A 24,174-nucleotide genomic window follows, 5' to 3' on the forward strand; every position below is an offset into this window, starting at 1 on the left:
GCTATAGACTAGCAAGCTCCGATTTTTTTTGATCTCACATTTCTATCAGCAAAAACTCAGAATCATAGACACCCAGTATATTTATAACTATTTTTGCATAAATTATATATAAGCAGTGCTGAACTAATATACTCTGTACCTTGTGAGATGTATGCAAAAAATAGAAACTTTTGAAGAGTGAGATAAAATACAGAACCTTTATTATTTTTACTCTGTAATGTGGCAGATGTATCAAGAGTGAGGGAAGTATCATACCTGCCATTTTACTGTTGTTCACTTGTGCTTGCACTGTTTGAAAAGAAAGAAATCCAAAGTTTCTTTGCAGAAGTCATTTTCAGTCACTGGCCCATTTCATGAATTAGTTAAAACTACATAATCTAGCCCATAAATGCATTTAACCAGCACTTATGAACTGGGATAGATTTCAATACCCCAGGAGCCAGCTAATGAGGGGAGAGGAAGGTGCCATTTCAGGCCTTTTCCCAATGTCTACTCTCACTCTTCCCATGGGATAATTGAGAAATGGCCACTGCTACAAGGACTGATTGAAGGCATATCAATTGGTAGATAGATGAAATATTAGGAAGGCTTAATTCCCCTTATATTTTTATATTTAAAAAATAGAAATAGAAGTTCTAATGTTTTTGTCTCGAATCACACTGAGTCATCTTACCCACCCCTAAGGACGTGCGCACCACCGCACCACCAAACCAACACGCACAAGTTGGAGACCATAGCTATAGACAACATCCCTATCAAGCCTAGTGGTTAAGAGTAACAATTCTGAAGTCTACATTTGAATTTGAATTTCATCTCTGCCATTTACTAGATCTGTCGCCATTTTTTTTCACTTCTCTAAACCCCCATTTCCCAGTTGCAAGCAGGGAGTAATACTTTAGCACAGAGTTTTGAAGATCGAATGTAAGTGCCTTAGCTCAATGAAATCTCCCAGTTAGCCCTCAATTGTTTTGAGTCAGTTACTGCCCTAGGCTGAATGCAACAAGGCTCTTAAACACCATGTGCCCTGACAATAAAGTCTTATTTCTTTTCCCAACTTTCTGTTATTTTTAACTTTTTCAAATGACACCGAAATGGTTGGGAAAATAATAAAGTTAACATCCATGTATTCTTTGTGTAGATTTAATCATGGTTGACTTTCTTGCTACTTTCAAGTAAGTCTAAGACAAAAATAACACTTTGTCTCTGAATACCTCCTTGTGAATCTTCTAAAAGCAAGGATAGTCTCCTACACAACCACAATACCACGATTACACTTAAGATATTAACAGGAATTCAGTAACATCATCTACTACCTATATTATATTCAAAATTCCTCAATTATCTCAAAACTCTCTCTTAACCCTCAGTACCCACCTCCACATCCAGGATTCAGTTAAGGTCTTCACATAGCATTTGGTTGTTATGCTTTTAGAGTTTTGTTCTTGTTTTTATTTTCATTTACAAAAATCTTCCTTTCTTTTTCTCCCTCTTCTTTTGAAGAGTCAAGGCCAGTTGTCTTATATAATATCCCACACACTGGATGTGTCTGATCATTTATTTATGGTGTTACTTAGTTTATACCTCTATCGTTAATATTTCCTGTAAACTGGAAGTTGTTAAGTCAGAAGCCTGATAAGATTCAGGTTAAATATTTGGGGCAAGATTACTTTTTTTTTTTTTTTTAAATACAATTTCATCTGAAAGCATTATTGAGTTAATGGCAGTTGTTTTGCTTTGTGTTTCTTTTTTTTAATTTTTAATTAATTAATTAATTTTTTTTTTTTTTGGCTGTGTTGGGTCTTCGTTTCTGTGCGAGGGCTTTCTCTAGTTGTGGCAAGTGGGGGTCACTCTTCATCGTGGTGCGCGGGCCTCTCACTATCGCGGCCTCTCTTGTTGCGGAGCACAGGCTCCAGACGCGCAGGCTCAGTAGTTGTGGCTCACGGGCCCAGTTGCTCCGCGGCATGCGGGATCCTCCCAGACCAGGGCTCAAACCCGTGTCCCCTGCATTGGCAGGCAGACTCTCAACCCCTGCGCCACCAGGGAAGCCCGAGAGTGTAGTTTTTAAGCTACCCTAAACATTTGCTGATTGTAAGCTACTCCTTGGAAGGTCATTACTTGTGGATTTTTTTATGCTCTGAAACAAAAGTAACATCACACTATTGAAGGATGTGTACCAGGTTCTTGGATTCAGCATTCTGGTCATCTTCAGTACTTACTGGTTAACAGATATTTCCCATGACTGAAATCTCTGTCATCATCAGAATCACAAATAAGCAAGGGCCAAAAACTGTACAATTCTGTGTGTTCTAAAATCATGAAGCCAGAGCCTATGCCAGATGCCCCGCTACCGCTCGTAGAATTGCTCAGTAAATTCTGAATTTAGAAGAAGTGCAGAAGGATAAGAGAAGCCATTGCTCCTTTCCCTCTGAGAACTGGCTGCTGTTTCTAATATAACTTTGTTTCTGAGACAACCATCTAGTTAGAAAAAGATTTTTATTGATAAGATATTATTCATCTTTCTTGTATCAACATTCAAAATTCAGCAATCAGAACATTTTTCATCAGGAAAGGAGGACTGTGGTAAAAGCCTAGTCCTTAGCATATTTTTTCCCCATTTTTCAGAAGTGACATTTCACATATAGGTGCCAAAAGTGAATTGGGGTGGGAAGAACAGGAACCTTTGGAATTTATGGTTATTATAGAAATTGTAGAAATTATGATCTGACTGTCTGACCGGAAAATAATCTTGTATCACGTCCTAAAGAATCATGGGCTTTTTTCAATTAAAAAAAGCAGCAATACACACACACACACACAAAACTGTACAATTCTGGAACTACAAAGAAATATGACTGGGGACAACATGAAAGATCAGAGATCTTTTATTTCTTTGTGTTTCCTCTTAAACCTGACAACAGATCTTTGGGATTTTTTCTCACATCTGTACTCCATCCACAGTAAACACAGAATACTTTGTTTCCAGAAGCCACTGATTACAAGTGTCAGTGGTCCTCCCTTCTAGGATGCTGTATAGCTTTGCTAGGGCTGTCATAATGAGGTGTGGGCAGCTTAAACCACAGAAATTTATTGTCCCACAGTTCTGGAGGCTAGAAGTCCAAAATCAATGTGTCAGCAGGATTTGTTGATTTTGAGGGCTGTGAGGAAAGGATTTTTTCCAGGTTTCTCTCCTTGGCCTGTAGATGAATGTTTTCTTCCTGTGTCTCTTCACATTGTCTTACCTCTATGCATATCTCTGTGTACAAATTTCCCCTTTTTATAAGGACACCAGTCATATTGGATTAGGGCCACTCTAATGACCTCATTTTAACTTCCTTACCTCTGTAAAGACCCCATCTCCAAATAAGGTTTTATTCTTGAAGTACTGAGGGTTAGGGCTTCAGCATACAAATGTTAGGGGGACATAATTCAACCTATAACAGAGGCATTTCAACCATCCACAGATTTTCCCAATGTTCATGTAGACAGAATAGGAAATAAGGGTTGTGACTGCATGAAAGTAGATTCTAATTATGGAGCCAAAATTGTACTGAATCTCTCTCTCTACCTTTTCCACAGACGAAAAGTCAGTGCTGAGACTGAAAGCACTAAAGATGCTGGTACTAAGCTTCTCCCGGCCATCCATCCACAGGGCTGTGGATTTTACACTTGCTTGTATTTGTAATGACTCTTCTATCTGCTGCTAGAGATTTTTAAGTGGGTTTGGATTGCTGTCCAAGAGTGTGCTGTGTGGGCTTGTCACTTGGTCCAGTGCAGGGGTTACCAGCAGCTGAATTAGTGACAATATTCATTTCTTGCAGAAACAAGTAGACCTTTGGGGAAAGTGCTGTATCTCTTCGTGCATCCTTTAGGTGCATTTATCTGACATCCAGGCATATGAATCCTAAAGAATATATTGAAGGTGTTTGCAATAGAGAACACCTATTTCTCCCAGCTGGAGAGGGACCTGAAGCCAATTGAGATGCTTCAGAAGTTTTTACTTCAAAGGATGGGAGGACAGAAAAGATGGAAAACCAGGAGCCAATTACCTGAGAACTCTCTGCTGGAATCTAGAGGGAGATGGAGAAAGGAAGAAGTGAGGCTTTCCTGGGCAACAAATCCTGCAGGATGGTGTCTCTCTTAAAGCTGATGGAGAGCCTGTGCTAGTCCTATAGCAGACTCTCTAACCTTCCCCTGAGTTGCATCCTTGTGTAGAAGCGGACGACGCCTGGGGAGAATGTTCACTCTCTTTCCTTGCTTTCTTGATCAGGTCACAGACATAAAAGAGAAACTGAAGCTCTCTAAAAAGGTCTGGTCGACATTGCCCTACACCATCTGCAAGGACGAGAGTGTGACGGCGGGCACGTCCAACGAAGAGGAATGTTGGAACGGGCACAGCAAAGCCAGGTGAGGGTGGCTCGCTGTTCTTATGGATGGGGCATTGCACATCTAGCCTTGGAAGGCTCTCCTGGCACAGTGCTGCAGACCTGTTTATGCAAAAAGCAACGGAGGGTGGAGGGACAAGTCGTCACTTAGTGACAGCTGTTCAGAGTGACAGGTTTGATGGGCACCTGGGAGCACTTACTCTCAAGGTGCCATTAAGCGTGGAATCCTTGTTCTGAATGCCTCGCCTCTGGATGAGGACAGAGGGATGGTGACAGATGCCAGGATACAGACATCCTGAGATCACAAAGAGCTTTTTATGTTCACTTACTGACTTTAAGATAGCAGAGCTATTTTTATCCATAGTTAAATTTGCACAGCTTACTGGGTTTTTTCTATCACAAGTTAAACAGGAAGTGAACATTCAACTGTAATTTTTTTCACCCTTGGAGAAAAAAAAATATCGAAGTCTCATTGAAAGGGTTAGGGAAAAAGAAAATGACAGACAGACAACCAGGAAAGCGTTCTCACAGTTTCCGTGCCTTGAAAAGTCCTATTGGAATCTCCTGATGAGAGATGGTTCTGTTCTTATCCTCTGCTCTGCCGTCCCATGCTACTGCCACTTGGTATGGAATTTCTGAATTTCTTGATTCAGCCCAGAAATGGGCTTGGCCTGAGTTTTCATGGGTGGAGAAGTTGGACGGGAGAACTGGCTGGGAGTTGGCAGGCCGGGCAGCCCCCAGGAGAGGAGTCTGCCTGAGCCCTCCCCAGTGGGGATGCAGGTGGGCAGAGCAGCTGGTAAATTGCACTCAAGGAATCTTGGGGGATCAACCAAGAGGTGGAGAACCTAAGAGTGGGGACTGTCCTGGGGCGTTATTGGGCGGTTTCAAGCATATGAAGTAGCTGTGATGAAAAGGGAACAAGAAGATTCATGGATATTAAGTTCAGAAGAAGCTGCAGAAGGAAGGGGTGCAAGTGAGGTGCTCACTGGGTGTAACTTCTTACACTGCTGAGTTGCATTTTTTAGCATCTATTGGTAATGAGATTATTAGCCATACTAGAGAGAGCTTAGCAAGATGAAAACAAGACAGCTGTAGAAAAAACTGTAATCATTTCAAGTTACCCCCAAATATCAATGTGCACATCTTAGATCATGAGGGTCCAAGAGGCCGTGCATGGTGTCAACAGCATTCTCCTCAAAAATGCTTGGTAATTTATCAGTGTCCGACCTTTCAGGAAGGAGACCTTGGGCCAGCAAATTCAGCTGTGAATTAACAGCTTCTAATGTGTCTTTTCCTAATGACTGTACAAAAAGACACTGTAAAGGATGACCAGGTGGCCTAATGTATAAAGTGGCTGATTTTCCGAGCTGCTCTATTGCCCATCTGTGTTTACATTTTAGCCTTGGCTAAAACAGCGGCTGCGTTTTGAGCTACATTCCCGTGGATAGTTACACAGGTTACTGGATATTAGCGCATATGCAGTGTCTTACAAAAGGAAATATAAAAAAAGGCTTTGGGCAGGGGACTGGGGAGCAGACTACATTCCATCAAGAAAATGAATGAGGAAGGTAAAGACCATTGAAGTTAGAGCAAAAAGAGACTGCGATGGTTCAGCCAAGTTCCTCACTGTGTCAGGAACCGAGACAGGGTAAAACGTTAGTCTAAGGTTAGCCGACTAACAAGGGTGAAAGCTGAAATTTCCCAAACCCTAGAGAGTATTCTTTTCACTTTAATACCCTGACTCTAGAACAAATGACAGATAAATACTGTTCTCCCCAGGTTAGAAGAATAAATGAAACAGAGTATTTGCTCTGCAAAAGATTTAGTGGGTCTACATTTGGTTCATTCAGTTCATCAGCAATATTATTAAGCACTCCCTCAACCCAGGCACTGTGCAAGGTTCTGTCAATTAAGTACTGTGTGATGGCAGTGGTGTCTGTCAGTCAACACATGAAAAGGCACAGTGGCTTGAGAGAAGACAGTGGATTTTGGAACTTTAAACACCCTCCTGTTGGACTGTAGGTTGGGAAAGGACCGCATAGGTGGAGACACACCTGGATCAGTACTCAGGGACCAGATTTGAATTTTATCCTGAGGTCTATGGGAAGCCATTGGAGGATTTTATGTGTGCGAGGGAAATCATCAAACTTAATGTGATAAAATCATTTGCATGAATATTCCAGAATTTAACCCAGTGTATCATTAAAAAGATAACGCTGTCAAATATTTGTGACTCAAATTATATTTCCATTGAAAAATTACAATTTCAAGGGGTTTTTTTTTTTAGTTCCTTTTTATTTCTTCCACTGGAATGGAATCTTAATATTATAACTTTATTTATTTATTTATCTATTATTTTTGGCTGCATTGGGTCTTCGTTGCGGTGCACAGGCTTCTCATTGCGGTGGCTTCTCTTGTTGCGGAGCACAGGCTCTAGGCACGCGGGCTTCAGTAGTTGTGGCACGCAGGCTCAGTAGTTGTGGCTCGGGGGCTCTAGAGCGCAGGCTCAGTAGTTGTGGCGCACAGGCTTAGTTGCTCCACAGCACGTGGGATCTTCCCAGCCCAGGGCTCGAACCCGTGTCCCCTGCCTTGGCAGGCAGATTCCCAACCACTGCACCACCAGGGAAACCCTATAACTTTATATTTAATAACATTGTAAGTAGATAACCAATAAAGATTTGTTGGATTAAATTTAATTGAAGTTTTCTTCTCATCCAAATATTAATTGATCGAGGAACACACAAAAGAAGTTTTCATTAAAAAAAAAAAATTCCACTGAACTATTTTGCAAGTTAAAAGATCCGTTGGTAATGCAGGCAACCTATTTTTTCCCTATTTTTGAAGTATGGCCTTTCAGATGATAGACCTTCTTAAATGTTTAGGAATGCTTGTAAAAAAGAAAGAAAGGTTATTCTTGTCATCCTGTGAAATAAAAGAACCAGAACCTTTATTTAAAAACAAAAAATCTATCAAGTGTTCATAGATATGGAACAGCGATGTCTATTAGCATTGATAGAGATTGTCTGGTGTTTTAAAACTCAAGGCTGTTTTAAAACAGGGATGAGGCTGCCGGTCACCCAGACATTTCTTCCTTTCTTTGTATTTTATCCATCTGATTTCTTCAGCCAGTCTTTGCAGCCCTTTTATCCTATCTAAGTATTTGCTCAGACTTGTCTGCCATTATTCATATTTCTCCTGATTGTTTTCTGCGTGCAGCTCCAGGCTCTCTACCATACTTCCTTGATTCAGAAGCATGCCTATTTCACATGCTAACATTTCTGAAATCAAAACGACTCCTACAGTTGATATGTCCCTTTACTCCAGTATGTATTATTTTCCCAAATAGGTGTTAGTAAATGAATATCACCCGTTGAAATTAATGATGACTTGAAACAAAACAGGATACACACAGATGCGGCTGTGGTAACCACAGGGTGCAAGCTGCTGTGTTGAGATGACGGTCAACGGTATGTGAGTAATCGTTCCCCCAGAACATAAACCCACCTTCATCCCCTGCTCCCACCTTTGCCCATCTCTGGCAGGTCTCACTCTGCTTCAGTAGCGGAGCAGGTCTGGAAACAGGAGGTGAGGTAGAAGGAAGAGACTGTGCCCTCTGAGGGGAGGAAATTGTGGGCGCACCGATCACCCTGTCAGCACGTAAATCTCCATTTACAACAAGACCAGGTGGTCAGCAGAGGCCCTTCCCTGCTTCTCCTTCCCTTGCCAACCACTGGGACAATTTAAAGACCAGTGCAATAATGTCTGTGAGAATAGGTGGTAAACTCTAAAGCAGTGCTTCTCAAGTGTACAGGCTAAAATCTGGGAGATCTTGTTAAAAATGCAGAGTCTGATTCAGTAAGTCTGCGGTGGGCCTGAGACTCTGCATTTCTAACAGGCTTGCAGGAGATGCAGATGCTGCTGGTCCGGGGACCGCACTTTGAGTAGCGAGGCTCTAAGGCAGAGTTGCCAGATTTAGCACATTAAAAACAGCAGACACCAAGTGGAACACACTTACACTGAAAAAAGGATTCATTGTTTATCTGAAATTCAGATTTCACTGGCCATCCTGTATTTTATCTGGCAGCCCTACTTTAAGTTCCTATTAATATGTAAGATGTTCCCTTTTTCAGTTCAGGTGCAAGCCTCAGGGAGCATGTTAACGATTTGTCTGTCTGGGAAGAAAACTGGCAACTGTCCAAGCTGACATTGCTGAAAGCCCACTTCCCTTCTCTGGGATGCTTAGGAGGGAAGACCCCACGAAGGCTGACTGTCCTGGGGGAGAGGGACACTGCGTGCACATCCTGGAAGTGATGAAAAGTGTGGCTACAGATGGGAGGAAAGAGGCATGTTGCTGTTGACAGCTCGGCAGCCCTGAGGACTGGCTCGTGGGTCTTCTTTCCCACCCGCCCTGGAGTTTGCTGACTCCAATTCTACCAAGAAAGGATGGTTTGGGCAGCTCCTGCCAATGAGCTCAGAACCCACGTCAAAGAATTTACCTTCTGTTCACTAGCACAACCAACGAGCTGTCTGTCCTCCAAGAGTTCCAAACCATTTCATGACACGCATCTTCCAGCTGGAAAGAAAGCCACAGCAAATCATTCTTCTGTCCGTGAATCCAGGCTTTAAAACTCGCAATTCTGCTGCTGTCAACCCTCCTAGGAAACCACTCTGGCATTTGAGGGAGCCATGTTCACAACTTAATTTTATAAGAATGCATTGCAATTGCATAGTGTATTATACTTGTCAAGCATTTTCATATACTTTCACTTAATATGGCAGCTTATGAAACAAATAAGGTAGGAATTATCCATATAAATATAAAAATAATTATATAAGCAATATAATTCTATATACTATATATATATATATATATATATATATATATATATATATATATATGTATATATATATAGTAGCTAAGTGACTTGCCCATGATTACACTGCTGGGTCCCAAAGAGATCTCAGGTGCCCTGGGTCAACCTCTGTGCCTTTGACCATGTCTTGGTGTCACATCTCTTTGAAGTACCTAATGCCACAGACAACTCCAGCTCAAAAGTCTTCAAGAATTTATAAATCCACTTAAAACATAAAGTCACAGTATGTTTTGAAAATTCCAGTTTGCAGTCAGGAAAAAATGGAGAGGGAAAAAGTAATATACGTTAAGAACTTTAGAAAACTGTACTTAAAACTTAGATTTTTTTTAAACTGTGGTAAAACATACACAACATAAATTTTACCATTTCAGCCATTTTTTAAGTGTACAGTTGAGTGGCATTAAGTACATTCACATGGTTGTGCAATCATCACCACCATCCATCCGCAAACATTTTTATCTTCCTTAACTAAAACTCTACACCCATTAACAATAACCCCCTACACCTCCCTCCCACCAGCCCCCGTCAACCACCATTCTACTTTCTGTCTCTATGAATTTGACTATTTCAAGTACCTTACATAAGTGAAATTATACAACATACATCCCTCTGTGATCGGCTTACTTCACTTAGCATGATGTCTTTAAGATTCATCGATGTCAGCATGTGTCAGAATGTCCTTCCTTTTTAAGGCTGAGTTATTATATGTATAGACCACATTTGTTTATCCATTCATCTGTCAGAAGATACTTGGGTTGCTTCCGCCTTCTGGCTGTTGTAAATAATGCTGCTGTCAACATGGGTGTACAAATATCTGTTTGAGTCCTTGCTTCCAATTCTATTCGATATATACCCAGAAGTGGAATTGCTGGATCGTATGATAATTCTATTTTTACTTTTTTGAAGAACTGCCATACTGTTTTCCAAAGCGCTGCACCATTTTACATTCCCTCTAGCCATGCAGAAGAGTTCCAATTTCTCTACGGTCCATTGATTCTGAGCCCATTGATGGTAGTGCCCTGTGTCGGCAATGCCTGCTCAGCTGACCCGGTCACTCATCACTCATAGCAAGCTCCACAGAAATCTCCTCCACCAGGACTCCTTCTGGGTTGAAGGCTTCTCGTTGTATCCTCACCAGGCAGAAGGGGCTGGGAAGCCCTGTGCAGCCTCCTTTATAAAGGTTCTAGTCCCAGTCATGAGCACAGAGCCCTCTTGATCAAATGCCTTACCTTCTAATACTATCACCTTGGGCATCAGGTTTTCAACATGTAGATTTTGGGAGAACACAAACGTGCAGACCATAGCAGATGTGAAGATAAATAATTCTGCAAAACTGTTGAAGATTTAGACCCTACACATGGTCTTACAAAATAGGAGGTAACCAAAATGGGGAAGCTATGCTTGACTATTCCCGGATTCCACTCACTTTCCACACCACAGCATGAGGTATTGGCAAACAGTGACACCCCTCCAATTTGTCCTCATTTCTGGGTTCTCCCTGCCCCATGTAAATGTGCAGCCCGCCTCAGAACCTGGACTCTCTGTAGCAAGATTCTCCTCCCTTTCCATGTCTCCCAGACTATGATGGTGCAAAAATAGAATGCCCTCAAGCCAAAGAGCTGGTGCAAAATCTAATAAAGGGGAGAATATTATGGGCTCAAAGATGCGTCCATTCTTGCAGGATATGAGCGTTATGTAAAGAGATCAAACAAGAGAGGCAACAAATAAATGGGCTGGTGCTGAACTGGGCTTCCATTGATTCCCCCAGGCTGCACTCTGGACATCCACAGATTTGGCCTCAGGATGTACCCCTGGAGTGACAAAATGGCCATTTTCTTTTTCAACTGTGTTTTTCGGTTTAAGTTTCCATATTGTTTCTAAAGTTTCCCTTTGAATACACTAAAGGAGAAAAGGTTCTTGAGGACATGGGTGCATTGTTACTTGGTTTTATTGTAAGTAGCTGAACATCAGCAGGCACAGTTTGAGGCTGGGTTTCTTTGGCAGTCTTGTATTGTTCCTGCGTGCTCAGACTCCCAAGGGTGGCATTCCCATGTAAGCTATCGCAGTCAGCTTCTGATAAATGAGTCTCGGCTAGCTGTGCCGTGCGCACAGCGGCTGAAAGAAACAAAGCCCTCCTCTGACTCAGCATAGGTACAGCAGCAGGGACCATTGTCCAGAAGGTCCAGGGGCAACACCAGAACCCATGGGCACCTTTCAGCCCCTCTCAGCTCCTGTGCCAGCAAAGGCTGGACTGCCCTTGTATTTTTTATTCCGATGGGCTTTACTGATTAGGTAGAGCTCACACGGCCCGACACATATAATTGAATATCAATGACAGTCAATCCAATGTCATATTTTAGAACTTCTTATATCAGGAAGACAATCTCAGAATCTAACAGAATTTTATTGGTATACCAGATATATTAAAAGGCAACACAAACATCACGCTTTAGTGCAAAAATAAAGAAATATAGTTCCATGACTATTTCATTTCAATTAGGACATTTTTTAGGGCAGTAAATACTGTGAAGTTCTATGGAAAAGAATTTGCAGTGCGCTCTGTGTGCTTTATTATTCATTATGTAGTATACATCACGAAGTCAATTTTATTCAAGATATGGATGAAGACATGGAGCTTATTCTGGGACCTCTGATTTAAAATGGGTAAACTGGGCTTCCCTGGTGGCGCTGTGGTTAAGAATCCGCCTGCCAATGCAGGGGACACGGGTTCGAGCCCTGGTCCGGGAAGATCCCACATGCCAGGGAGCAACTAAGCCTGTGCACAACAACTACTGAGCCTGCGCTCTAGAGCCCGCGAGCCACAGCTACTGAGCCCGTGAGCCACCACTACTAAGCCCGCGAGCCACAACTACGGAAGCCCGCACACCTAGAGCCCATGCTCAGCAACAAGAGAAGCCACCGCAATGAGAAGCCCGCGCACCGCAAGGAAGAGTAGCCCCGCTCTCCGCAACTAGAAAAAGCCCACGCGCAGCAACGAAGATCCAATGCAGCCAAAAATAAAAAAATAAAAAAAATAAATTTTAAATAAATAAACAAAATGGGTAAACCATGCAAGGCAGAAATAGAGACACAGATGTAGAGAACAAACATATGGACACAAAGGGGGGAAAGCGGTGGGGGGGGGGGCGGTGGTGGTGTGATGAATTGGGAGATTGGGATTAACATATATACACTAATATGTATAAAATAGATAATAAGAACCTGCTGTATAAAAAATTTCAATTCAAAATAAAATAAAATGGTAAACCCATTCATGCACAAATACATCATGCATAAGATTTCAACACCTGAAATATGGCTTAAATGTAAAAGTTTCTTTGTGTGTTTCTATTTCTTCTTTTGGAGGCTGATGGATAGAGCCTTTGGTTTCAGAAAATTGGAAAATAACCTGCGGGAAGGGGAAGAATTTTAAGCATAAGTATATTGTATGAGAAAATGTAAATAGGAAGGACAAAATAGAGGAAGGGAAGTTTTTTTGGCTTTCAAGCAACACTAAGAGAGGCTGTAAAAGAATGATAATGATAGCAATTAGGCAGGGCTGCTCCAGCCTATCAGATGCTTGGCCTGGATGTTCTGACTCGCCTTGAGATCCACTCTTCACCCCTCCACCTTGGTCTGTGCCCTGCAGGAGAACCTCTACAGACTGCATCACCTGGGTATCCTTTCCTGTTGGCTTCCAGTTGGGTTCAGCCAATGGGAGGCACCAGCCAGAGGTCAGAAGGAGGGACTAGAGAGGTCAGGGTATCACTCCCTCTGCTCCCTCCCTGAGGGGCCTTGGTTTGGCAGTTGCAGTGTCTTCTGGCTGCATTCCGTGGTTTCAGATCTCATGCATTCTGGTAACAGCTCCATCCCCTCTGGCCCTTCTGCTGTTGCCAGCCCCAGGGTTCTTTGCCACATTGGTTGGTTTCCTTCAACCCTGTTCACACCTTTGTAAACAGTCTCTTCTTTAAACTCTCTTTATTGCTCCTTTGAGTGTGCCATGTGTTTCTTACCGGGACACAGACAAACATAGCGCCTTTGTAGGAATTAGAAAAGGATGCCCAGATGGGAATATGAAGGTTTAGTATACTATTGTCTCTACTTTGGTGCATGCTAAAATTTTCTAAAATAAAAAGATTCCCGCAAAAGAGAAGAAAAGGAAAGGAAAAGGAAAGAAAACGGCACCCCTTTTGGTGGATGGTGCCCTGCACGGGCACTCGGGCTGGATTTCAGCCCCAGCTCTCTCCCGCAGCAGATGACTTTGTGCAGTGCCCAAAATGCCCTGCCGAACTTGGAAGCCCTACAAAAAAGTGGGCAGATCTCTAAAAACTGGAAAACATCTCAAAGAGAAAGTGAGGATTGACCTGGGTCTTTAACGATATTTAAAACTTGAATGGGAAAGTTCTTTGCCGGCAAAGATAAGATGGATCCAGGGAGAAGATTCCATAAGGCAAGGAGGGTACCTTGAAGGGAGTGTTGCAGCCTAAGAAAGTAGACAGGAAGTGGAGATGGGCTTGGATTGCTGAGCCGTAAAGTGTGAATTGTAGTTTCTGATCAACCAGGCAATATGGTGCAGTGTTTGGGCACGTGGGCTCTGAAGTTAGACCCATTAGCTCTGTGACTTTGCACAGTTACTTATCCTCACTAAGTCTCAGTTTTCTGTGATACAAACGGGGCTGAAATAGTACCTACCTCCTAGACTTGCTGGGAGACTGAAATTTTTTAATGCGCGTGAAGTGTTTAGCACAGTGCCTGGCATTTAGTAAGCACCCCATAAACATTAGCTACTATCATCAAGTTTTAAACAGAAGAGTGACATGACGAAAGCAATATTTTATGAAGGTTAACCAGACAGCTTGTGCAGGTTGTGCTAGAATGGAAAGACGAGGACAAAGAAATCCATTTGAGGCTGCTGTAGCAGTCTGAGCTCCAACGTTCCAATAAGGGGCACCAGAAATGGGAAAGAAGCCAAAGGTGCAAGAGCCTTGTGAGAAGAGTAGGAGGACTGCCACATCTCCCTCTGGGAAGATGTATGCCTTGTTTTCACCGTTTGGCCTTTTTTCCAGGAACCGAGCCCGAGTTTTGCCAACGTTTGGGCTCACTGTTAGAAACAACGTGGCAGAACCTGGTTTCGAGGTCGCTCCTGCTTCACCCTACCCTGTCCTCCCTCTCTGCCCGGCAGATACTTGCCTGAGATCATGAACGATGGGCTGACCAACCAGATCAACAACCCCGAGGTGGACGTGGACATCACACGGCCCGACACGTTCATCAGGCAGCAGATCATGGCTCTCCGTGTGATGACCAACAAACTGAAGAACGCGTATAACGGCAATGACGTCAACTTCCAGGACACGAGTAAGAACGCCTTTACCAGCACCTGTAACCTCCAGAGTGAAAACCATTATAGAAGATTATACCATAATTTGTCTTTTGTTTAAAGAAAGAATTTTTTTAAATTTTTATTTTATATTGGAGTATAGTTGATTAACAATGCTGTTAGTTTCAGGTGTACAGCAAAGTGATTCACTTATACATATACATGTATCTATTCTTTTTCAAATTCTTTTCCCATATAGGTCATTAGAGTATTGGGCAGAGTTCCCTGTGCTATACAGTAGGTCCCTGTTGGTTATCCATCTTAAATATAGCAGTGCGTACATGTCAATCCCAATCTCCCTAACTATCCCTTCCCCCCATCCTTCCCCCCATAACCATAAGTTCTTTCTCTAAGTCTGTGAGTCTGTTTCTGTTTTGTAAATAAGTTTACTGTAATTTTTCTTTAAGAGCAGTGTGCACCTTGGCTCTTTTGTGTCATTCTTACCCCATCTGCAAAGCTATTTATAGTCCTTGGGGCAGAGAGCTCTGCTCTGCAGAACTTAGGATACTACTAAAATCATAACTGCTCTTAAGGAATGGTTTCAGTGGCTGACATTCAGCTATACTAAAGCTAAAACTGAGTTTTGTCTGCCAGTTGATCCATTAATGATAAGGCAGCAAAGTAATGTTTTCCTCTTCTCCTTTCCCCATCAGCATGTATGTCTCTGCCTCAAACTCCCGTCCCTCCTCCCAACCACCAAGGGAAGAATATTCTCAAGCTTGCTCACTCAGACAAGACTGGGAAGGAATCCCTGTTGTATCACTCAAGAACTGAGGTCTTGAACAAGTTATCTCTTGAGCCTCAGGTTCTTCTTCTATAGGATGAGAAGCATTCCTGAATAAGGATCGTTGGGAGGTTCATTTGAGGCTGTGTGTAAAGGAGCTAAGATAATATCTCGTGTGCCATGGAATCAACTGCATCAGTTCTTCCTCCTTCTCCAGTCATGCACGTACACGACCCACTGACATTTGTATCTGAAATCCTTAGAAAAATAGTAAAATGCTGAAGTAACATTACACATGACTATTTTATTAAAGATCACAAAATATCAGAAGTGATTTGAAAGACTACTGAATGCACATCAAATGAAACTAACTATATTTGGGTTTTGTCTAAGTGGTTTCTAAATGCATAAAAGCAAGTTTTTTTTGTTTTGTTGTTTTATATATTATAAAAGAATATATTCTCTAGAAGAATATATATATTCTTATGTATTATATATATGTAATATATATATTATATATATTATATATATATATATATATATATATTCTTCTAGAGAGAGTTCTCAGGAAAAGATTTCTTGAACTTAAGATGTGGAGTTGCCAGTGATTCTGTAATGTGGTCACTGAAGCAAAAGATGATGCTGTGTGCTTGAATTAATGAGATAGAAAGAACCAAGTTACAGATGGAAGACATGAAGTCATCTGAGTCTTAACCATCATTCTACTGAGTTGTCCCCTTTCTTTCTCAGTGCAGGATCATTGCCAACCCGATGGACTTGCTGTAAACTTTCTCAAGTCCTCCCATTATTTCTCTTCCTCTTTACTAGACCTCTCCTCCCCTCTTCAGAAGAGAAAATTACACGAGGTTTTAGCCTTTGCTGCTTCTCCCCTGCTCATTCCTTAGCTTCACTCCTCTCAGTTTATCTTTTCTGTCTTCTCTATCTAATATAATAAAATGCTTTATTACCTAGAGAATGACTATTGGAATAAATAATTCAAGATACATAAGAATGAGTTGATGTTGGCCTTGGTTCTCTCTCCTCTCTGACCGAAAGAGGTTGTATACATGCCAATCTGCAAAGCTTAGGGACTGTCCTCGAGGAGAGACCTTGCTCCATTTCCCCTAAAAAGAAAATAAAAATCAGCAACACGTAAGACCATCACTTTGCTCTAACCCCAGCACTGAACTTGGCCTCCTACATTAGGATAGTGTCTGTCATATAAACCACTATCACATCTTACAGTCGTCATCAGCCTTATTGCTTTCGACATTTAAAAAAACCGCCCCTTAAATACCTGCATTTGTGATTCCTTTCAGAAAGAGATGGGGCCATTATTTTTCTCAACTAGATTCTCTTGTCATTATTTGCTTACCACATTTCTAATATTCTAAATCACCTTAGTAATATCTTTGTAAAGGTTATATTACTTCTTGTTCATAATACCAGTGTTTAATATAATTCCCTTAGCAACTGTGATATCTCCGAATTTAATTAATGGGCATTTTCCCCCTTGCAAGGCCACTAAAGATAAATTAGAGAAAATGTTAAGAACCTGGTATAGTGTATTCAAGTGATCTTATGTGGTATTTAGATGTCACATTTAAAAAAAAATTGCACTGAGTTGAGCCGTGCTTACTGGGGGGACATTGGAAGGTCCCTGCATTACCAGGCTTTGCTTAAGTAACGTCTAGCAGCCAAGGTGGTGCCAGTCTTTCGGAGCAGCTCAACACGGACATCAGCATTTCAGGCCAGCAGGGAGGCATTTAGAGCTATTGAATGAACTCGTTGAGCAAGGAGGGGAAATAGCAAACGTCCTTCCCAGGTGTACCGTTTCCTAAGCCCTGCTAGGAACATTATCTCACTTATACCCTATAACAATTCAGTGAAATAGATATGATTATTCTCATTTTTACAGGTGAGCACGCAGAGCCCAGTGAGACTAACTGGCTTGCCCTAATTCATTTAAATAAAAGACAGCAGGTTAAAATCTAGGTCGTCTTTGCTGTAGGAGCCACATTTCTTCCGTCAGGCACCATCGCGCACACTGGGTTTGGTGCCCTCACACATTTTATCAGGGGCTTTTCACGTATCCTCAACAAGGTGAATGTTATCGTCAGTAGCTATGGAGTTGGGGAAACTGAAAGAAGTTGAAGAAACTGCCCAAGGCATATTTAATTATCCAATAAGTATTTATTGTGAACCTGCTATATGCCAGGGGCCATTAAAGCCAATGGGGATACAGAAATGAGCAGTATACACAACGTGTCTGCTCTCCCCCAAAAAGTATACGTTCTCATGGAGGGAACAAGAAAGTAAATAATAGAGTTGCAAATGGTGATAAGTACTTTCACATAGCTAGTAATGGATGGAGACTTAACTGGACCCAGATCTGAGATAAAGCGTCTAAGAAACATGAAGGAACCAAGCAGTCAGAAGTGGGAATAGAGAAGGCCCAGAAGGCACTTGAGGCAGGCAAGGGCGATGCCATACTAAGTGGACAGCTGGGCATTGGTTTCGAGCGCGGAATGGCAAACTTTTCTTCTGTAAAGAGCTACGTATTAAATATGTTCAGCTTGGTCAGAAATAGAGACACGGACGTCTCTATTAACACTATGTTTCAGGGACTTCCCTGGCGGTCCAGTGGTTAAGACTCTGCACTTCCACTGCACAGGGCACGGGTTCCATCCCTGGTTGGGGAACCAAGATCCCACATGCCTCGCGTTGCGGCCAAAAAAAAAAAATTTAAAATGAAGCACTATGTTTCAGATGTCTATTTAGATACAGTCCACCCACGCATCACAAACCTGCCCATTAAAAACAAACCCATGGGGGTGGAGTGGGGTGGGGGACCCTTGGGTGGGGAGATGGCCCCTGCCACCTCCATGCCCAAATCTCACGTGTGCCCCACCCTTTGCTAGACTGGGTCTAACTCTCCCTTTCGATCTGTCCGCACCAGGTGATGAATCCAGCGGCTCGGGGAGTGGCAGTGGGTGCATGGATGATGTGTGTCCTACGGAGTTTGAGTTTGTCACCACAGAGGCCCCGGCAGTGGACCCTGACAGGAGAGAAGTCGACTCTTCTGCAGCCCGCCCGGAACGCTCCCTCCTCTCAGGGTCTCTCGTCTGCATCGCCCTGGCGTGGCAGAGACTGTGCAGATAATCCTGGGATTTTGGTCAGATGAAACTGCATTTTAGCTATTTGGACGGCCAACTCACTTCTTTTCTTACACTCCTGGACAATGGACCATGCCACAAACGCTTACCGTTTTCTATGAGAAGAGAGCAGTACTGCACTATGCCTCCCTTTTTGTTTTCCCAAAGAGCACCGGGTGCCAGACTGGACTGCTTCCTCTTTCCTTCAGCTATCATCTGTGGGAAACTTGTTTATTCTAGAGAATTCTTACTCCAATCTTTCGTACCAGGAGATTTTCTTACCTTCATTTGCTTTTATGCTGCAGAAGTGAAGGAATCTCACGTTGTGAGTTTTTAATTTTTTTCCCCATTTAAAAAAAATAGGAAGAAAATAATTTTCCTTGCAAAATCAGGCCAAACCCCAAGACAACTGCATTTTCAACAAAGAAGCAAACGAGAAAAATAAAAGAGCTTTAACGTTGTAAGTTCGGCATTGCCAGCCAACTCCCAGTGTGAGCTTTTCTGTGACAAATCAGGTTTACAAAATGCTTATGTGGAGAAGGTTTGAAATTTTTTTTAATGTACTGAAAATACACTGTTGTCTTGGAGGTCTTGCACGCTAACCATACAATGCCAAGCTGATTCAGAGGTACTGATAGGAAATTTAGAATTCTATCTTTAATCTGAGAGTAAAATGTGCTACAACTCAGCACCTCTCTCTCACCCTGCCCGATTTCAATTTCAGTAATGGCACCATTTTCCTTAATTCTCTTAACGTCTGACCACTGTATCCAATTGGCACAGATTTCTCCCTTCGTCTCCAGTTACTAGTGGACACCCTCATGAATTCATCCTCCTCAAGGGTCTGAAATGAAAATAATCTTCACCCATACAATTGCTTTGCTTTAGCCACAGGCTTGACGTGAATTAGATGTTTCTGCCCCGTGCTCATTACCCTCCCAAAAGAAGAGTTCCTTTAATGAACCGATAAACAATTCGATCCATAAGTGAGTTTTCATTTTTAACTATTTGCTTTGTGTCAGTTGGTTTCTGCATCACAAGGGCATTCTCTTACAAAATAACCCACAACAACAACAAAAAACTCAAGACAAAAAATATATATATATAGTATTGACATGGAGATTTCTTTCACTTTTTTAGTCTTAGTATGATCATCTATTTTTATATCTATATATATATAAATCACAGATTTTAACTTCTTAATTCCAAGCTCAGGGTTGACACACCTTTGTAACGAAAATGTTTTGTCAACCAGCTCTTCTTGTTTTGTGCTGCTCAGAGAAGGGATTCCTCAATGATCTGTGAGCACCAAGAATCAAGAAAGAGAACTTTTTACGTATCTAACCGTCCATTTATTAAAAGTTTGCCAGGGCACACCCTTCTCACATGAGCATGTTTTGTCCTGGGTGCTCCAGACTGTATCGAACGCATGGGCAGAGCCGTGGGTGTGCAGAACTTTACTGGTCATGGAAACCGTATGCGCAAGGAACGTGATTCACACAGAACCATTGCTTTCGGTACAACGCCTTCAGCCTAGGATTCCTGCTTGGCACTTGGAGAAATATCCTAATTCAAGAGGTTGATTTGGAGCCTAACTGATCCGCCAGGTGTGCCAAAGTCAGGCACTATGCTCCTCCTGGCAGAAGCAAAATAAACTAACCTGGGGCTTTATGAATACCATTGGCTATCCATGTGTTTTTTGGTTTTTATGATGTATCTGGGGTTGGGAAAAGTAATGTTTCAAGACACCATAGTACGCCAGTCACATGTTAATCAACCCATTGGCAGTCATGACATATCAATGGTATTTTTCGATCTCCATACTCATCAAAATTATAATTAGTTATTGATTTAGTCATCACATTTAGGTAGAACACATGCGGCACAATAGTATTAAGTATACTTGAGCACTTTTGCAAAACAAAGTATTTAGAAGCATCTATTGCTATTGTATGCCTAACGAAATACGGAATGTAGGATTCTGAGAGATTTTGTGGCATCTTTTCATTTAAATCTTTATGAAATTAATACAATCTAATTCAGCATTACATAATTCTAGAAAACCATTCATTTCACTGCCAAACTTTGGCTTCCTATCACCAGTTACACATAAAACATCTCTATGAAGGACCAGTCATTTATGTTGCTCATTGTGTTGTATGTTCAGAAATCAGTATTGTCTTTCTCCAGTAATTAAGGTGCAATACAAATTAAATCAATCTTGATTTTCCAAAATATTTGAGTCATAACTTGTTTTTATAGCTTTAAGCTCCAAGTCTTTCCTTTTTAAAATATATCTGCATTGTTTTCTGTGAAATAGATCAGAATGCCTTGTTTTCCCTGTACTTTCACCCCCAAAGGGTTTTGTGCATGTATGTGAATACACATTAATGAATGTGAACCCATGTTCTATAAACACTAACCACACAGACAATATATAAACGCCTGCTTCATCTGTTTCAACACCTTCGTTAACGATACTATTCACATTGGTGAGCTATAGTGATCTATATAAGCCAGGCAGAGAACTGAATCCACTGTCAGTTAATGATGCCACAGTATTAGTCACCTGCATGGATGTGGTCAAAATATTATTCAAATTGTACTTCCTGGTTTTTATCATCATCCTACGATGTCATATGATTTTCAGACTAATTTCACATGGGAATTTTTTGTGCCCTAAGGGAATTAGTTTGATCTAGTTAACCCATTTCAGTAAGTGTTTTGGAATCTCCCCCTCCCCTCACCAAATTAATTTCTCTCGTTTTAGCGTAGTGATAGGGGAGGCAACGATGCGCCATTATTTTTCCTGACCTGTCCTCATTTGCTTTGATGTCCCCTAAATTCTGTAATCACATCATAACCTCTGTTATGAGTAGAGAGGGATGGGCTCACTGAAATCGGATGCTAGGAATCGTTGGGTGATGCTTATAACTGCAAACACTTAGCTTATTGAAGTGCCTCTATTTACATGTTCTTTAGTTATAATATGTATTTTTCTAACAGAAATACACGTCTGTAATTGGTGTATATTATACTTTGTATACCTTATAACAAAAGCTAAACAGAGGCTAAAGTCTTTAGCAGAGAAGAATAGATTGCAAATTCACGAGTTTGAGCTCCACTTCCGGTTCTGTGTTGAGGGACGGCCACGACAGCCTTCTCTCGTTTGGATGAAGGTCAAGTCGGGACTTTGATTAGAGCCATCATAGAACATTTGCACTAGCAGTCTGAATCCCTTACAGTGACTTACCCAGATCAATATCTTGTGTTACCTGCTTTAGTTGTAAGGGATAGATAGATAATACTACTTTGTCTACACTGAAAAACACAACTATTCATTGATAAGCAGTAGGAATTATAAAAGTAGCGTTCTATAAATCAGACACACTGAAAATATTATTGGACGCAGAAGCCTGATATTTAATTTATATTCCCTGCTGCAGACATTAGCCTACTTTAATTCTTTAGCCATTACGTACATGTTTTGGCTACACACTGAACACCAACTAAAGTCCCCAAGGAGGAGTAAAACCTTAGCAATTCCTGAGTTGTGATTCTTTTACTACTTCTCTTTGCAAGGCTAATTACCAGGTGGTTTGATTAAAGGTGGAAGGGTTAGCAAATGCAAGTTTTGACTTATCCAAAACTTGCAGAAATTCAAACTCATTTTCATTTACTTACAGTCACTAACAAATCTGACTTCTAACTTTAAAAAAAAAAAAAAAAAAGGGAGGGGAGGGGCACTTTAGCTTTGCCAACAGAAGAGTAAGGAGACCATAACTTACAAATTTGCAATGTGTTCCTCCTCGGTGGAGACATTAGCCAGTGTTTAGTTTTAGGCCAAGTTCTACAAAGAGGGTATTGATTTGTACGCATTCTGGAGCCTTGCTATAACACAGTTTGCTACAGCACGGGACTCAGCCTAGCATGGGGCAATTTGAGCCTCAGTGAAAGTTGAAAAGTACTGGAATCTTTGACATTGCCTTGTAATGAGGTACTTCTGTGAAAAGACACCTCAAGATGGCGTAGTAGTGAGGTCTCTGTGTGCATATGCATAACATATATGCAGGACAAATGTGTGCACCAATCAAACCTAAAATTTTATGTGACTGTCAAATGAATATTATTTGGGTTAAGATTTTTTTCATTTCTGATTTGGATAGAAAATTGCTATTAATCTTGTATTAAAATAGTTTTTAAAAATCTACCAGTGCCCTTTCTGCATTTTCTTAATTACTGTCATAGTCTAAATTTCAGAGCTATTGAATTATTTTTGTTTGAGAACTTTTTAGAAGCTGCAATATTTTTTTAAAAAAAGAAAAGAAAAAGAACGATAGATTAAATCAGCACCACTCACCTAAGTGCACTTGGCCTTTGAAATCAAGAACTTTTAGAACTTTAGAACATTTAGAGCTTTCCAAACATGTATGGAAGGTACTATACCTCTCTTCTTTTGTGTTGGTTTCTTCTCTAAAATAAATTAGTAGCTTGACTGATGTCAGTACTTTATAAATGAGGTCAAAAACTAAGATAATGTGTAAAAGGACTAACAATTTCCAAATTTAGCAAATTGCACTGCTTTTTTATTTCTGAAATTTCCATGCTCTCAGGAATGCTAAATTCTGTATAGCATGCTAAAGATTCACTTAGCAGATATTTATTAAACACCTGCTCAATGCTAAACCTTGCCTAGGTGCCAGTCACGGGTTGTCAAAACCACCAGCTGGGAAGTATTCATTCCTTACTACAGTTAACCATGATTATTACAAATCCATCACTTATTTCAAAAATGCCCTTTTAAATAAAAGAACCTATGTAAATAAAGTTATCACAAATATAACATTTAACTGTAAGCAACATTATAATTTAGCTCATATTACTACTATGTTGATTTCTATTAAGCAAAGTGATTTCTACAAAACAGTTAAAAAACTTTAGGATAATTCCATGTAAAAAGCAGACTCTAACAAATGCTATTTGGAAATAAACTGGAACCAATTTCATCGAAAGGAAAAACTTCCAAATGGGTTTTGAGAAAAAAATAATAAAACCACAGCCACTCTTATCAACAATATTTATCTTAATTCGCTCTTTGGATAAATGGACTATAGTCAAAATATACACACAAATATGAAAATTGACATTGATTTTTCAAATACTAACTTGTGAAATAGCTAGAAAGATGTAGCCACAATTCTGTCTGTTCAAACAGACATTCCCAATTTAGTGCAGATACATCTCCATTCCACAGATACATTTATTTGCTGATATAAACATGTGGCCAAACATATTTTGTCGGCTCATGAATGGAGCACACAGTGAAGCCAGGAGGAATTAGATGCCTGCCTTTGTAGCTCACTTAAGGAGCTCATGTTCTTGCACATGTTGAAATAGAAAGCAGAGCAAGAAAATGGAAATTTTACCCAGTGAGTGTTCCAGTTTGGAGAGAAGCAGAAAGAAGACAAACAAACTGGATTCAAGGCAAGCAGAAGAGTATTTACCTTGAATAAAGCCATCTGCCCTTCGATAGGAACTAATGTCTGTAGAATTTTAAAATAAAAGAAAAAATTGACTTAGGCAGTAACGGTCATCTATTCTTTTAAAAAAGAATGTGATGAGCTCTATATCACGTGCCAGACACAGTTCTGGGTACCAG

General features: G+C 41.0%; 1 protein-coding gene across 1 annotated transcript in view; it reads left to right on the forward strand.

The window, feature by feature from the left end:
- The window catches only part of GPC6 (glypican 6), a 1,070,003-nt gene extending 1,047,280 nt beyond the window's left edge, over window positions 1-22,723 (forward strand). Inside the window, exons 7-9 of the mRNA XM_059902833.1 lie at window positions 4,268-4,404; window positions 14,439-14,614; window positions 18,320-22,723. Of these exons, the coding sequence (XP_059758816.1) occupies window positions 4,268-4,404; window positions 14,439-14,614; window positions 18,320-18,522 (516 nt within the window). The 3' untranslated portion in view covers window positions 18,523-22,723. The remainder of the gene's footprint in view (window positions 1-4,267; window positions 4,405-14,438; window positions 14,615-18,319) is intronic.
- The last annotated feature ends 1,451 nt before the right edge of the window (window positions 22,724-24,174 follow it).

Source organism: Balaenoptera ricei, chromosome 18 (genome assembly GCF_028023285.1).
Source record: "Balaenoptera ricei isolate mBalRic1 chromosome 18, mBalRic1.hap2, whole genome shotgun sequence".
Lineage (NCBI taxonomy): Eukaryota > Metazoa > Chordata > Mammalia > Artiodactyla > Balaenopteridae > Balaenoptera > Balaenoptera ricei.